A 14,119-nucleotide genomic window follows, 5' to 3' on the forward strand; every position below is an offset into this window, starting at 1 on the left:
CAAGGTTAGTCACACCACAGAACCAGTGTTTAACTCCTGTTTGAATTTTTTGGGAAACTTTTAACAGCTTCTGTTCTTGTTTCTGTTGAGCTACGCAATTTGCCAGAATTAAAGAAAAGGGAAGGAAAGCCCCCCAAACTGAAAAGCAGATTATAGCAGTATGTATTCCTATTGTAAGAATTGTTTTTTTAATTTGATTGCTCATCTGCTAAAATAGGGAGCTACATAGGGATGCTGAAACAAGTCAGAGCTTGACAGGCTGATCTATGTCCTGTATCCTGCACGTAGAAGGCAATAGATTAAGCATGATAGAAGTAAAACAGTTTTTCACACCATTAATAACAAATAAAGTGTGTATTGGTTTAGACAGCAATGATTTACATAATTTTCTAGACTTGATTAAATAATTTGCTGTATTTAGTGTTTTGTCTCTGCATCCACTCACTTCGTCAGTCTGTGGGAGATTGTACCTGGCGTTAGGTAGTTATTAGTTTCTCCTGTCTACTCAGCCGTTCTTGGTTTATCTAGGACTGTGTACTTCTGGCAACTTGGGAGTGACTTCTTTTGCTGGCCGAGTTTTCAACTGTGCATTTCTTTTTTCTTCTTCTAGAACGATATAATCCTTCATCAAAAACATCCAATGGTCATCAATCCAAATCGTAAGTGGCTGTTGAGAAAACATTTCTCAAACAACAGTCAAATTTTAAGAGACTTGGCAAATAGCTGTTTCTTCTACTAGAATGTGTCGGTTCTTGCACAGACTCTTTAGCGTACTTCTCCTCGACTGGCAGGAAAAGGGGATCACTTTTAAGCAGCCGTTTTCTGGGACAGTAGAGCAAATATGGCACATTGCAGTGAGTAACAGAGACGCTGTGCCGCCTTTCCGTTCCCCTGTTTTCTTGTCAGTTGTCAGGATAGGCGTGCAAGAGTTTGGACCTTGGAATCGGCTTGTGAACCAGAAAGGTGTCAGCATATAAGAATGTGCAGGATGGGATGGGGCTTAGCGAACGTGTGCGTTGCAGAGCTGTCCGCTGGAAGCGGCTTGAAGCAGCTGCACCGATAGACAGGATGGGGAACTGCTTTGTGTTGGAGGAGACAGTAAAGTATGTTTGGGATCTAGTTTCGTTTGTTCTGCTCAGTCTCTTAACTGACTGACAAACATTTCTATTAGTTATGCACAGGGCCCCAACGTTTTACTTTGTTGGTCATGCAACTGGAACAAAAAATAAAAAGCAACTGGAATATTCTAGAATATTCTGGAATATTCTGGCTGTAGTCCACCTTTCTCATACCTGAAAATCAATTATATGCTGTTAAAAGATTGTTTCCAAACAAATATCTCCATGAAAATAAAGGTTTACCTGCTGATCGTATGTTTAAGGAAAGTGGTTGTAGATTCTGGAAACTTGTGATTCTAAGTTAACATTTGTTGTGCTGCAATCACAAGATGCAGTCTGGTTCTTCTGCTTGTCTGTGCGCATGTTACAGCATTAGCAAGATTAAAAAGCACATGACCTATGGAAGGGAATAGAACCAAAAGAACCCCCCCCCTCAATTATTATAGACTTACAGTTTCCCCAGAACGTGTAGGTTAAGAAGGTGCTCATATGCAGCCAGTTCCACGAGTGGTAGAAAGAGAAGTTCACCCTTTGGCTCGGCTTTTGTCATAGCAGTATAGACTGCTCGGAAGGAACTGTGCTGTTTGCAAAGCTGGGGAGCGTGAGAACGGCTAAGAACAAGAGGTAGCGTTGGACGTGTGTTGAACTGGGATGCATAGGAAGAGAGTTGAGATGATGTTTACTGTGACGATACAGTTTTAAATAATTAAAAAAAAAAAAAAAAGTTATTGTGATCCAGTCAAAAAACTTTACAAAGGACATAAATGCATCTTTTGTAACAGGATAGCAATGAAAAATATTTCAGGAACTAGATCCTAGGGGCTGGTGTTTCTTTTCAGATCATCAGTAGAACAGCTATACTGTGAAACTCAGAAGTATTAGACTTCTAATCCTTTCTTATTTTCTTTCTCCAGATGTGAATCGAACCAGACAGAGTAAGATGTTTTATTTTTGTAATTAAAGGTGTTTCTCAATAAGCAGAGAGGCCCTGCTATATGTTTTCAGTGTGTTCACATATTTGCAGTATTGTGAAATGGTGTGTGTATGTATGACTACCATAAATAATTATGGCTTTGAATAATAATAAAGTAATGATGGCTTAGAACAGTTGCACTGTTGCCACGAGACAGGAAACAGCCACTAGGCTTAGCTTTCTTGATTCTATTTAAAACAGCGTTCTTGGCCATTGTGTAGAAGTTGTTGAACATACACAAGTTAGCTCCTCCCGCATTAAATTGTGTCAAATTTCCTTTCTAAATTTAACAGAATGGTCTAAGGAGTCAAAGTACTAGAATCGTCATTCTTCTCGAAAGAATGACTTGCCTCCCCATTCTCAAACATTAAATGTTAGAATGGTATCTTGTGGATTTCACCCACGCAGCCTACTTCGTAGTATAAACAATAGCATGTTGAAATATAGAAGAATGCTTTGAAAGTAATTAAAGTACGTGGAAAAACTTGTCTCACTTTCTCCCTTCTACTTAGTATGTTGAAAGATGACTTAAAACTTAGCAGTAGTGAAGACAGCGATGGAGAGCAGGTATGTTCATTAAATCAGAGTTTCAGACAAAAATAGTGAATGCGTTCACGGTTCAGTACTTCAGCAGTGTTCAAACCGAGCAGCTTGAGAGGAGATTTATGATTAAGAAACAAAAATCAAATGGAATGTTCTTAGGCAAACCTCAGGTCTTCCTAAATGTAAACTTGGGGAAAATTATCTGTTTGTGAAAACGGTATGCTTTTATCTAGAAAATCTTGTTTTACTGATTTCACATGGGCTTTCTCTGAACCTAAAATGGCAAGAGTATACTTTAAAACATATATAACAGCCGCCATTTAAAGATAGAGCCCTTCGTGTTCTGCCACTCTGGCTAAAGAGGACATGGTATGAATGCCTCTGCGCATTAGTAGCTTGGGACTGTGTTTGGGGTGATAAGGGATACTGTATCTGTAACTGGGAGTATAGCAGCGCCTTTATTTTTAACAAAAAGTCTCTTTTTTCCTCTTTGTCAATATTAACTTTGTGCAGCTTCTGCCAGAAATGGCATTTAGCATGCTAAATTAAAAATACCTGTAGGGTCCGTGCTGCCCAGCAGTAATCCACACTCCACTTTTGTTTTTCTTTTCTTCCTGTTCTTAGTTCTAGCACTTGATTTCTTCATGTGGAAAACTTTGCGATAGCACGTTTAGTTGGTTAACTCTTAGTACTCTGGGCATCTCAGGAATAGCATTGTAAAATGTTGACTCATCTGATTCAAAAATATGGAAACGTGGTATTAGTGAGTGGTGGAAATAGGAGCTCTTAGAGCTGTAGTCAGAGCTTGTAGGACTCTGAGAGAATAGGGTTGGGGTGAAAACTCGGAGAAAACTCTGATTTACTTTCCTTTCTGTATAAGGAAAATGCAGACAAATTTAAACTGCTGCAAGTACTAAATTAAGATGCTATTCAGGCTAAATAATTTTTAAAGTCTCTAAATCGATGCTTTGCCATTTAATTGTATATACAATCCTACAGTAACTTCTAGAAGCTTCATGCTCTTTTTCTTAATTGCAGGACTGCGATAAGACAGTGCCAAGGAGCACACCTGGAAGGTAGGCATTCCTGGTAGATTGCGGCATAGCAAGTAGAGTGGTGATATTCAGTCCAGTCAGCACGCTTGACTTGATCTTATTTCTAAAATTCATGTTTGTCTTTTGTCTCGTGTTAAAGCATGATTAGAATTTAATCAGTGATTAAATAGCATATATCCCCTGCAAATTATACTAACCTCTTTGGGAAGGGGGGGAAAACAAAGGCTGTTGTTTGTTTCCAGGGTGAACTGTGTTCAGTTAAGTTGCATTTTCTAGTAAATGTTAATTAAAATATTACATTTTATTCTTTCTAATGAAAGGACTTCTAGGATATATTTGTGCCTTGGGTAGTGTTTGCTTATTTTTCCTCATTTTTGTTTTCAGTAATTCTGAACCTTCACAGCATAACAGTGAAGGAGCAGATAATTCAAGGGATGACTCGAGCAGCCATAGTGGATCTGAAAGCAGTTCAGGATCTGACTCTGAAAGTGAAAGTAGTTCCAGTGATAGTGAAGCTAATGAACCATCCCAGAGTGCATCCCCCGAGGTAGGATTTGATGTGGTTTTGGGCTGTCTTCATTGCTTGGCATTAATCCTGAGTTTTAAAAGCAGAAAAAAAACCAAACCCAAATTCTCAAACTGTTTTAAAAAGAAAAAATAGACTTACAAACGTGGGATCGATTTCCAGATGGAATATGCTTTTGCTGAAGTACCTGTAATTGGATATGGTAACAATTCTTTATATAAGCCCACATTTGATGTTTGACTTCGACGTGATTTTTACCACCAGTTATCTATTGGAGAGCAGAAATTAGATATAGGAACAGTAGCTTAAAAAACTGTGAGCTTTTATTCTGGAAAGCTATGGCAGCAAGCATTGCCTGTTGATAGCAGCTGCTCCAGGTGAAGGAAAAATGAGAGCCGTTATTTGTTACCTATATTCATCAACCTATATTTAATTCACTATTTATCTCGGGTTTTTTGATGTACCTCTTGCTTTGGCCTGCAGCATAGTACAGCTGTCCCGTGGAAAAGATGGGAGAAATATGAAGTATTTTATCTAATGCTGTTTTTTATTTGTTTTTAGCCAGAGCCACCACCAACAAACAAGTGGCAACTGGATAACTGGTTGAACAAAGTTAATTCACATAAAGTGTCACCAGCTTCTTCTGTGGACAGCAATATCCCATCCTCCCAAGGCTACAAAAAAGAGGGACGGGATCAGGGGACAGGGAGCGGGTACACCGATCAAAGTGGCTCCAAGGATTCGATTTCTTCTACACCAGGGCGAGATTCCAAACCCACCCAAAAGGGCTCGGAGAGCAGTCGCGGCAGGCAGAAATCACCTGCTCAGAGTGACAGCTCAACACAGAGGAGGACTGTAGGTAAAAAGCAGCCCAAGAAAGCAGAAAAGACATCTGTTGAAGAGCCTAGGGGAGGTCTTAAAATAGAAAGTGAAACCCCAGTAGACATGGCAACAAATATACCTTCCAACAGGCATAAGGCAGCCACAAAAGGCTCCAGAAAACCCAATATAAAGAAAGAGCCCAAATCTTCCCCTCGGCCTACCACAGAGAAAAAGAAATACAAGGCTTCAAGCAAATCTGCCCAGAAATCCAGGGAATTCATAGAAACAGATACCTCATCTTCTGATTCAGATGAAAATGAGAGCCTGCCTCCTTCATCACAAACACCCAAATACTCTGAGAGCAATAGGACTCCTGTTAAATCTTCCATGGAGGAGGATGACAGCTTTTTTCGGCAAAGAATGTTCTCTCCTATGGAAGAGAAAGAGCTTCTTTCACCACTCAGTGATCCTGATGAAAGGTACCCACTTATTGTGAAGATTGACCTGAGCCTCTTATCAAGAATACCAGGGAAGCCTTACAAGGATGCCGACGCACCCAAAGTGGAGAAGAAAAACGTGCCAGAGAAGCACGCGAGAGAATCCCAGAAGCAGCCATCTGACAAAAGTTCTACAAAAGGCAAAAGGAAACATAAGCAGGTGATAATTTTGTAGAGCGAGCTTTACCTGTTATCTCAGTCCCTTAGTGGATTGCTAGTGGTGTCAAGCATGTAGCCCAGCAATCCAGATCATACCCCTCTGTAGTGACTCTGAGCAATTTCGGAGGTGACTTTGGCTAGCTGTTTTGTGTAGAACACATTGATCGTCCCTCTGCTGTTATGGTAGAGACTATTGGGGTTTTCTTGTGGAGTGAAGAGGGGAAGGGAGAAGGTTGCACCTGTAGGAGTGTTAGCCCTGTAGCTAGAGCTCAGGGAGGTAGCAGAGCTTCTGTACCTGTGAGCACCACATCCTGCCCTCTCATGCCTCCGCTTGATCTGGCACCAGCCCCTGTTGCACTGCGGGCCAGCTCAGGCAGCTGATCCAATGGAAAATTCGCCTGGCCAAAAAAAAAAAGGCAGTTTTCAGCTGGATCAGCTCCTTGAAGCAGTGAATCATGCAATTGCATATTGCCAGGACAAGGGATGGGGCAGAAATGTGCCTGGGGCATGGTAGCAGCAGAAACCATAATCTCAGGGGTGCTGCTTTGCTGGGAGCAGAAGGATCTCTCCATAATGATATTTAACCTTTTCCAAAAAAGCATTTCACCTTTTCAGCTATAAATAAAAAGCAGAATGCCTGGGGCAGTAAAATGGACAGGAATCAATGGGGGAGCTGAATAGAAGTAATGCTCTTGGAGGGGGGAATGGTAAGAAGTAGTTGGTGGTGTAATTTTAAACTGCTTTTAGAAACCCCAGAACATGGACGGTCTCTATAAAGAGCAAACCTGTGGCTGTCAGATGGACTCAGCAATCCAATGAGTTTTTATAAATTTCTGGTTTCCATGAAGTTAGGATTGTGAAGCCCTGGTTCAGGGATTCAAAAATTGCCATGCTACTCTGGATTTCATTTTGACAGGGATTTGGCAGTGGTTGTAAGACTTTGTTGACATGTGGAATCAAAAGATTATGTGATATCATTCAGAGTCATTTGACTCTCCAGAGGAGACAGATAATTTCAGTTAAACCAGTTTTCCTACTGAGCAACCTAAGTAAACTTGATCACTGACTGAAATTAGTGTCATCTGGGAGACTTGACATGTAACTGCAAACAGAGGTTTCTCCTGTACTGTTCCTAACTAAGATTCTTATTTTTTCCAGGTAAGGAAATGAAGTGAGAAAGTATGAGGGTTTTTTTTGTAAAATGGGAATAACTCTGATCAGTACAGTGATTAATTATTTTTTGCAAGCGTTACTATGTAATTCCTAATGTTCGTGGGAATGCACTCCCATGCTCCAATGGCCCTGAATACACTGACTTCTATTTCTTTGACCAGTTATGCCTTTCAGTACAGATTTGGAGTTACAGCATTAAAGATCTGTGCTCTTACATCTAAACCAGAAAGCTTTGGTAAGACCAGTTAAATTTAGGCTTTATCCCAGCAAAGAGTCTGGTTGTGGATTGTTTTGAATCCTCAGATTACCCTGATGCTTACTGGTGCATACCAGAGAAGATGCAAGCCCGTTCGAGGCAACTAAAGCAAACCCCACCTTTTCCCCCCACCCCTCCAGTTTTTAGGTTTGTGAGTGCTCTGCACGCAACTGTCACCACTTGATTTCTACACGTTGCTTGCTCGTGTGTTTCCTTCATCATAAGGCTCAGGGTTGCAGCATCGGTGTAACAAAAATGAAACCTTTTAGGTTTGAATCTGGTTTATGTTACCAGATGACTTATTGCGTGAGGCCCTACTTTCCATTTTATTCACTGATTGATATGTCAGTGCTTGCTGAAAACAGCTTAGAAATTTACCTTCATGACCCTTTGCTTTTAGGATTAAATTTATATAAAAATCTAGCCTTCAATATCTCTGAGCTTACTTTAATAGACTGCAAGACTTTTACCTTTTTTCTGTCATTCATAAGACACCTCTGTTAGGCTCCACAACATAAAATCTGTCTCCTGGTCTCTTATTGAAGCCTTTGGCAGATTTTTCTGGTGTTTCATGGTGATGTTTGTGCTAAAATGAACAACTTAGCTGCTACTTCTTTTATGCAGGTTGGTAATTTAGAAGCCAGACATTGTTTTTCATTATGTTCCAGTATTGGGGTCTGGTCAAATATTTGGTATGGACTAGATGCTGTAGGGCACGTTTTTGTGGTCTGTACATATCTTATTCCGTACACTGCAGAACGCCTGCTAAATTAAGGCTCTTAATGTGAAACATTGCCACTCTCAGTGAAGCTGTAAACGTGGATGTTTGCCTGGATGTATTTCTTGTTTGCTTTATTTAGAACGAGGATGAAAACAGAGCCAGCGAAAGCAAGAAAACGAAACTGGAAGAAAAAGCTCCATCAGGACACAAGACTTCTAGCAGTAGGGAGTGAGTATCTTGGCTATGTTTTCAACATTGAAGGCTCAGGGTGATCGAGGAGAAGATGGGTGCCCATCTTCCCCCCTCTTCTCCTCTCCCTTCCTCCCCCCAACAAAGTGTCTCCTCATTATTAATCAGTGGGTAAAATTTCATTGCTTCTTATCCTTCAGACAGATTTACTTCAGAGTTTCTACTAGCAGTTGGTGGAAATTAATTTCCATAACCAAAAAATTGGCCAAGGACAATTGTTTTACATAACAGAAGTAAGGTAACCCCTCACGTGCGGGGTTGGTGTATTATGGCATATATGCTTCCTGTGTTTTTCTCTGATATACAGTGGGGTTTGGTTTTGTTTCAGAAATCAGCTGTGCATCTAGCTTTTTGAGCTTGCAAAATCTGTGCTTTGAAATTAACCCAATCTGGTAATTCTCCATTTAGTAAGTTTGTAAACTGAGAGTAAATTACTTAACTGGCATTGTCTGGGAAGCTGACGGCATTGCGATTTGGATCCGTGGATTTAGCCGCACATTTGCTTGATAGATTAGTTAAAGAAAAGTGTGAGTGACACAAAAGCAAAGTAATACAGGATTAGCAAATCAATAACGTTGTTTAATACTCTTCTACTTGTATGTTATTTCTGTAATTTTCCATGCTTTTTGTAATAGCTATTATGCTTTTATTTGATTTATTTCTTGGTCAGTGTTAATCCACAGGACAGAATAAGGTTTTTTTTTCACTGCCTTTTTAAAACTCTGCTATTTCAGATCAAGCAACTGAAAACTGGTATAATTATGTCATGGGAAATATTTCTGTATAGTGAGTAATTGCCAAATTACAAATATGTGAGAAGCTGCAGCACCTCGGATGCTAGAAATCTTGTTTGCCCATTCTGAATTAAACAGTGTCTTCCTATTTGTTAGGAAATAGATGTAGAATGAACGGATGCATTTCTATCTTGATTATGCTTTTTGACCTCTTATTTCTGATGTTTGCCCGATTGCCAGTGCAGTTATCTGAAGAACATTTCATTAAATGAAACTATATGACTTTATAAAAATTTGTAGAAATAATTATTATGGGAAGCCAAGAATAGTCACCAGTAGCCCTCAGCAGCCAAAGTAAGAGCGTACTGAAAGGCTACGCTGAGAAAGCTTTCCAGCTTCCTGGCTTCCAGAGAACATTTATCTGGACCATCTTTTTTCTGAGCTGTTAGGCTGGCTAGTCTGCAACAGACAGGCTGGCGCTAACATTGGCATTAATTTCTTACATTGTAAGTGTTTAGGGTGTTTTTTTAAGAACTGTTGTAGGGATGTGGTTTTATGGTTAGAACTTGTCTACTGTGTTTTCAGGTCAGAACAAATAAAATGGTGAAAACGAGTTCAATCTGGCTTCATAGAAACCTAGTCACCGAGATGATTGTTCTCTTTCTTTTCCTCCATATCTGGTTTGCTAGGTCTAATGACAAAAATCTTGTTTGTTTTTAAAAAAAAAAAAAAAGTGGGGGTTGTTTTTTTTTTTTAAATTAAAAATTTTTTTAAAAAAGAAGTTTTGTGGGTTTGGGGTTTTGTTTGTTTATTTGTTTTGAGGAAAAAAACCCAAACCCTGAATTTGTTCATTTTGTCCAGGTCTTCAAAGCCAAGTGCTGTTAAAGAAAAGGATTTACTGCCGTCTCCTGCTGCCCCAGTCCTGCAAAAAGATTCCAAGCAAGAACATGGGTCCCGGAAGAGGACGGTCAGTCAGTCGTCATCCCTAAAGTCCAGCAGCAACCTTAGCAAGGAGAGTAGCAGTGGCAGTAAAAGCAGCTCGTCTTCTAAACAGAAGAAGACAGAGGGGAAGGGCTCGAGCAGTGCTAAAGAAACCAAGGTAAAGGGCTTATTCTGGAAATGCCTTAAGCCTGGTTCTTTGCTTTGCAGTTTGACATGCTCAGTGTGATCTAAACAATAATTTGCAGTTCAAGTTAAGATGTAGTTAGTTTTAGATATGCGTTGTTTCGTGTTGTAGTGCTTAAGTACCATGGAAGTCTATAAATTAGAAAATAACTTGGGAGAGATCATGAAGTATTAATGCTTATTCCTACCAAATTCTTATGTTAATTAGTGAAAGGTGTCTAGTCATCTTCTGAGCACTGATTCTGCTTCTTTATTGTTTAATTTGCTAATAAGAAATATCACTAGAGAGGTGTTTACACAACAGTAAATGGAACAGTGAGGTTACTCTTGTCTCATCGGAGCAGATACAGATCTTGCCCTGATTTTTTAAAGGAGAGCTTGGTCCACGCTCAGTGCTAGGATGCGAAGCTATAGCTCTCATTTTATGACATTGTGGGACCCCAGAAAGATTATTTTAACTCCAGCTCAGGAATGTACAGCGCTCTCCATGGCTGGAGTGGAGAAAACGTGTTTATAAAGATGGTCCAGAAAATGTTTTTTAAGAGATTTAGGTTAGGAAGATATTTAAAAATATTATAAGACGATGATACTCTTACGTCACTAAATTGTGCTTTTCATCAGTATACAAATATGTATTACTGGACAGAAATTAGCCTGTGAGGACATCTGAGAGTATATCGTCAGATAGCTGTGATGAGCAGTTTCTATTGTATAGCCAGTTGTTGAGCATAGTATGTTTAACTGGGAGGGATTTCACCTTTGCCTTTGCGATTCCAAGGCGTGCCGCAGGTGCTGGTGCGGCTGTCTCCAGGCGCTCTGCGGCGAAGCCTCCGACAGGCCGGGGAAACTCCGGTAGTTTAAGCAACTGTTAAAGCTCAGTAGTTGGATTTGCAGTCTCTGAAAAGCTTAGAAGCAAAGTCTAAAAATGTTCAGGAAGGATAATTGATTTGGGGAGGAGTAAAGCAGCAAATAGGCATTAGCAATGGCAGAAAGTAACTTAGTCATCAGGGTGGAGTTAATGAATATCTGAACTGGGAGACATGCTGTGTTACTTCAGATGCCAGTACCATGAGATTTTAGCAGCCTGGCAGGGTTGCGTATATCGGTGGCTGCATAAGACACTTCCAGGAGCTGTAGATACTGAATTTACCTTACAGGCTGAGGCTTTGCCCTTTCTTTATTCATCAGCGTAGAAATGTCCCTAAGCCAGTTACTAATTTGTGAGATGTTTATCATTTTATACTTCAGATATGCTTAGTCATGCCTTTCTTAAAGTAGTATATACTCTTCCTGCATGGCACTGCATGTTTTGTTATTGTTTCTACCTTACAATGGTAGGTAGTACATCGCGGGGCAAATCTGGTGCCTTGTAACTCCAGGATCCTTCTGGTTAGCGATAATCCGATAAATGCGTAGGTTATGAAATACATCTATATAGATGGCCTTTGGTCACGATAAATCAAGAGGACGGAAAACACATATGAAGCTGGGGAGCAGTTTTATACTGTTTAGCTCCCAAAAATGCATTCACGTACGATTCACAGAATGTTTCTAGTGTCTGGTCTTTAGCCTGAAGTGTCACGTTGAGCCGTGTATAATTTAGGGGAGCAAGGAGAGTGTGTTGTGAAGACAGCTAACTTTTCTCCCTGAAGATGATGCTTATCCTTCCAAAATATGGGGGTTTTTTTTCATGGCAAAGACATTCATTAGAGTTTATTGTTGATAGAAATGAGAAATCATAAAAAGTATTCACTATCTCTTTGAAAAACAGGGCTTAGAAACAGTGACATGGGAGATTCAGGGAGGGATTTCCTGGACCCCGGTGTGTCTAGAAAGCCTCGGCTGCATTCTTTCCTCTAATGGAGATCTCTGGGTGTATTAGAGTGAGGAGCTGGATTATATCCTCGTGTCTATCTCTGTGCCAGCATGAGGTGAAAGTCTCATGGAAGCTGTGTTACTGTCTATGGTGAAAGGCAGCTAAAGCAGGCGCAAAACTGACCTGATTGCAAATAATGTGTGAAGTCATGGGAGAAATGTATACATCAAATGCTTTTCTTGAAGGCAGAGAAGATTTTAACTGTTCTTTAAATTTATTATTTGGCAACAATTTTCCTTTCAGGAAAAGATTCTGAACAATTCGTCAAACTGCCCTCCTGCGTCTGCTCAGTCTACGGAAGGTTCAAAGTCAAGAAGAGCAAAACTTGTTTTTGATGATAGGTAAGAACAGCAAAAGGTGCTTTTCCCCTTTGTGGGGATGTGAATCTCGCAGCATAGCCAGCTCCCTGTGGAGAAGAGTCCTCGTTTTGCTTCACGGGAGCTGTTAAGTCAGGCTCACGCACTGGAGAGCTGCGCGCTGTTCCTGCAGCGATGTGCTTGTCTGGCTGCTCCCTGTGCCATTTACTTGGCAGACAGCGCAGTCCTTGAGAAGGAGCCGTAGCCTGCCCTGTACATTCCTCCCGAGCATAAAAGGACCATGCAGGAGACTTAAATAGCTCGGGATTGTTCTGGTTTTAAGTGCTGGTGGGTCCTTTTCACCTTATCAGGACACTGCTCTTACCTGTCTGCCTGTTCTCTTCTCAACAGAGCCCGCTTCCTCTAGAGCCAGGAGTTGTGGGCATTGATAGTAGAGAGAAGCCTTTGTTTTTGAAATTCCAGATCCACAAGAGCAGGACTGGGATTTAATCCTCTGGGATCAAAGAAAATATCTCGAAAAGAAAATAAAACAGATATTTTACCGTCTTGTGGAGACTTTAGGTTTTGCTTGTACCACTTCAAATCTCAGCACAATGCTTGCTCTTAAAGCATTTCTCTTTGTTGTTCTTTAAATTCACTTTACAGGTAAAATTACGTTTATACCAAATGTAAAAGTAACTTCCTGGTTAATAACTCTTTGGAAGTGGGCAAGCTAGCTGGGCAGTGTTTTTTCCCTGATAGTTATTCCTTTAAAGAAAAAAAAAAGAAGGAAAAAAGTTAAGTGAATTTGATGATTGGAGTACACCATCAATCATTTAGGACAAAGTAGTTGATGAGGATTTTGTAATTATTCCAAGAGAAAACAGGGCCAAGAAATTGAGATGAGATCAAACTTTTTAAAAAAATAAAATCTGAATGTGTATTGAAGTATAGGAAGACACAGTGAGAGCATCCCTCCAAGGAACAGTAATTGCGCTTTGGAATGGCGTCGGTTTATAACCTTATGGTTATGATCGAGACATTTTAGGATTTCTTGGGCCTAGAACTGATTGAACTAATTTTGTAGGTATATAATCTTTTTAATATTAACTGTTGCTTTGTAATGACATCAGTTTCCTGTAAGTGGACGGTTAAAAATGTCGATTTCAAATATCTTTAATTCTTAGACAAGTAAGATAGGATAGATGGGAGAATTTATTTCAAACCTTAATCAACTCATAGGTAGTACATTAATATACTGAAATGTATAATTACACTTTTATTATTTCCTTCTGCTGGTCTAGTCATGAAAGTAATTTAGCATTGATTGTCTTGGGTGGCTAAGCAAAAGCAATTAACACCTGAATGCATCTTGATTATTTTGTATTACAATTGTAATTTTTAAATATATCACACCCTCAGTAATGCCAGTCCCGAAGGCCTTGGATTAATTTGTCCTCAGATTTTGTGGGTTTTTTGCCTTCCTCTGCCGCTGTTGTTGGTCAAGTGTTTGGTTTGCTTGACTATCAAATGCAATAAATTTAACCAAATCATGTGTACTTATCAACTTGCTTGAAATACTGTTTTGAATTACCTGAAACTAGAGAACTAACTTTAAACTGTTTTTAACAATTTTATCATACTGTAACTAATCATACTGGTTAACTATTTTAACAACTTTTTTTAACAGTTTTATCATAGCATAGCTCCTGTAACTTGAGTTAGAGAAAAATATGAAATTTGGCAACATTAAGAAACATCAGTCATAAAAGGAAATGCAATCTGGTGGGGCCGAGTCCATAAATTTGTCTCCTCTGTTGCAGGACTTACTCAGCTGATCATTATTTGCAAGAAGCAAAGAAGTTAAAACATAATGCAGATGCCTTGGTAAGTAAATCTCCAATACTTACCCAATGTTTGTACGTTATACTGGGGTTTGTTTGCTGCTTTTGCCGTTTTGCTGCCCTTCTGTACGGCAGCTTTTTTGTACTGCCTC

General features: G+C 39.8%; 1 protein-coding gene across 7 annotated transcripts in view; it reads left to right on the forward strand.

Annotated features, from left to right (window-relative positions):
• AFF4 (ALF transcription elongation factor 4) overlaps positions 1–14,119 on the forward strand; it is a 53,427-nt gene that overhangs the window by 30,112 nt on the left and 9,196 nt on the right. For 6 of the 7 annotated variants that reach the window (XM_075509881.1, XM_075509877.1, XM_075509879.1 and 3 more), the window contains 10 exons: positions 611–659; positions 2,033–2,053; positions 2,604–2,658; positions 3,673–3,710; positions 4,074–4,236; positions 4,777–5,694; positions 7,983–8,071; positions 9,688–9,925; positions 12,071–12,168; positions 13,947–14,010. In XM_075509881.1, coding sequence (XP_075365996.1) covers positions 611–659; positions 2,033–2,053; positions 2,604–2,658; positions 3,673–3,710; positions 4,074–4,236; positions 4,777–5,694; positions 7,983–8,071; positions 9,688–9,925; positions 12,071–12,168; positions 13,947–14,010 — 1,733 coding nt within the window. The remainder of the gene's footprint in view (positions 1–610; positions 660–2,032; positions 2,054–2,603; positions 2,659–3,672; positions 3,711–4,073; positions 4,237–4,776; positions 5,695–7,982; positions 8,072–9,687; positions 9,926–12,070; positions 12,169–13,946; positions 14,011–14,119) is intronic. The other variant, XM_075509883.1, reaches the window with a different exon arrangement.

Source organism: Mycteria americana, chromosome 8 (assembly GCF_035582795.1).
Source record: "Mycteria americana isolate JAX WOST 10 ecotype Jacksonville Zoo and Gardens chromosome 8, USCA_MyAme_1.0, whole genome shotgun sequence".
In the NCBI taxonomy this organism is placed as follows: Eukaryota; Metazoa; Chordata; class Aves; order Ciconiiformes; family Ciconiidae; genus Mycteria; species Mycteria americana.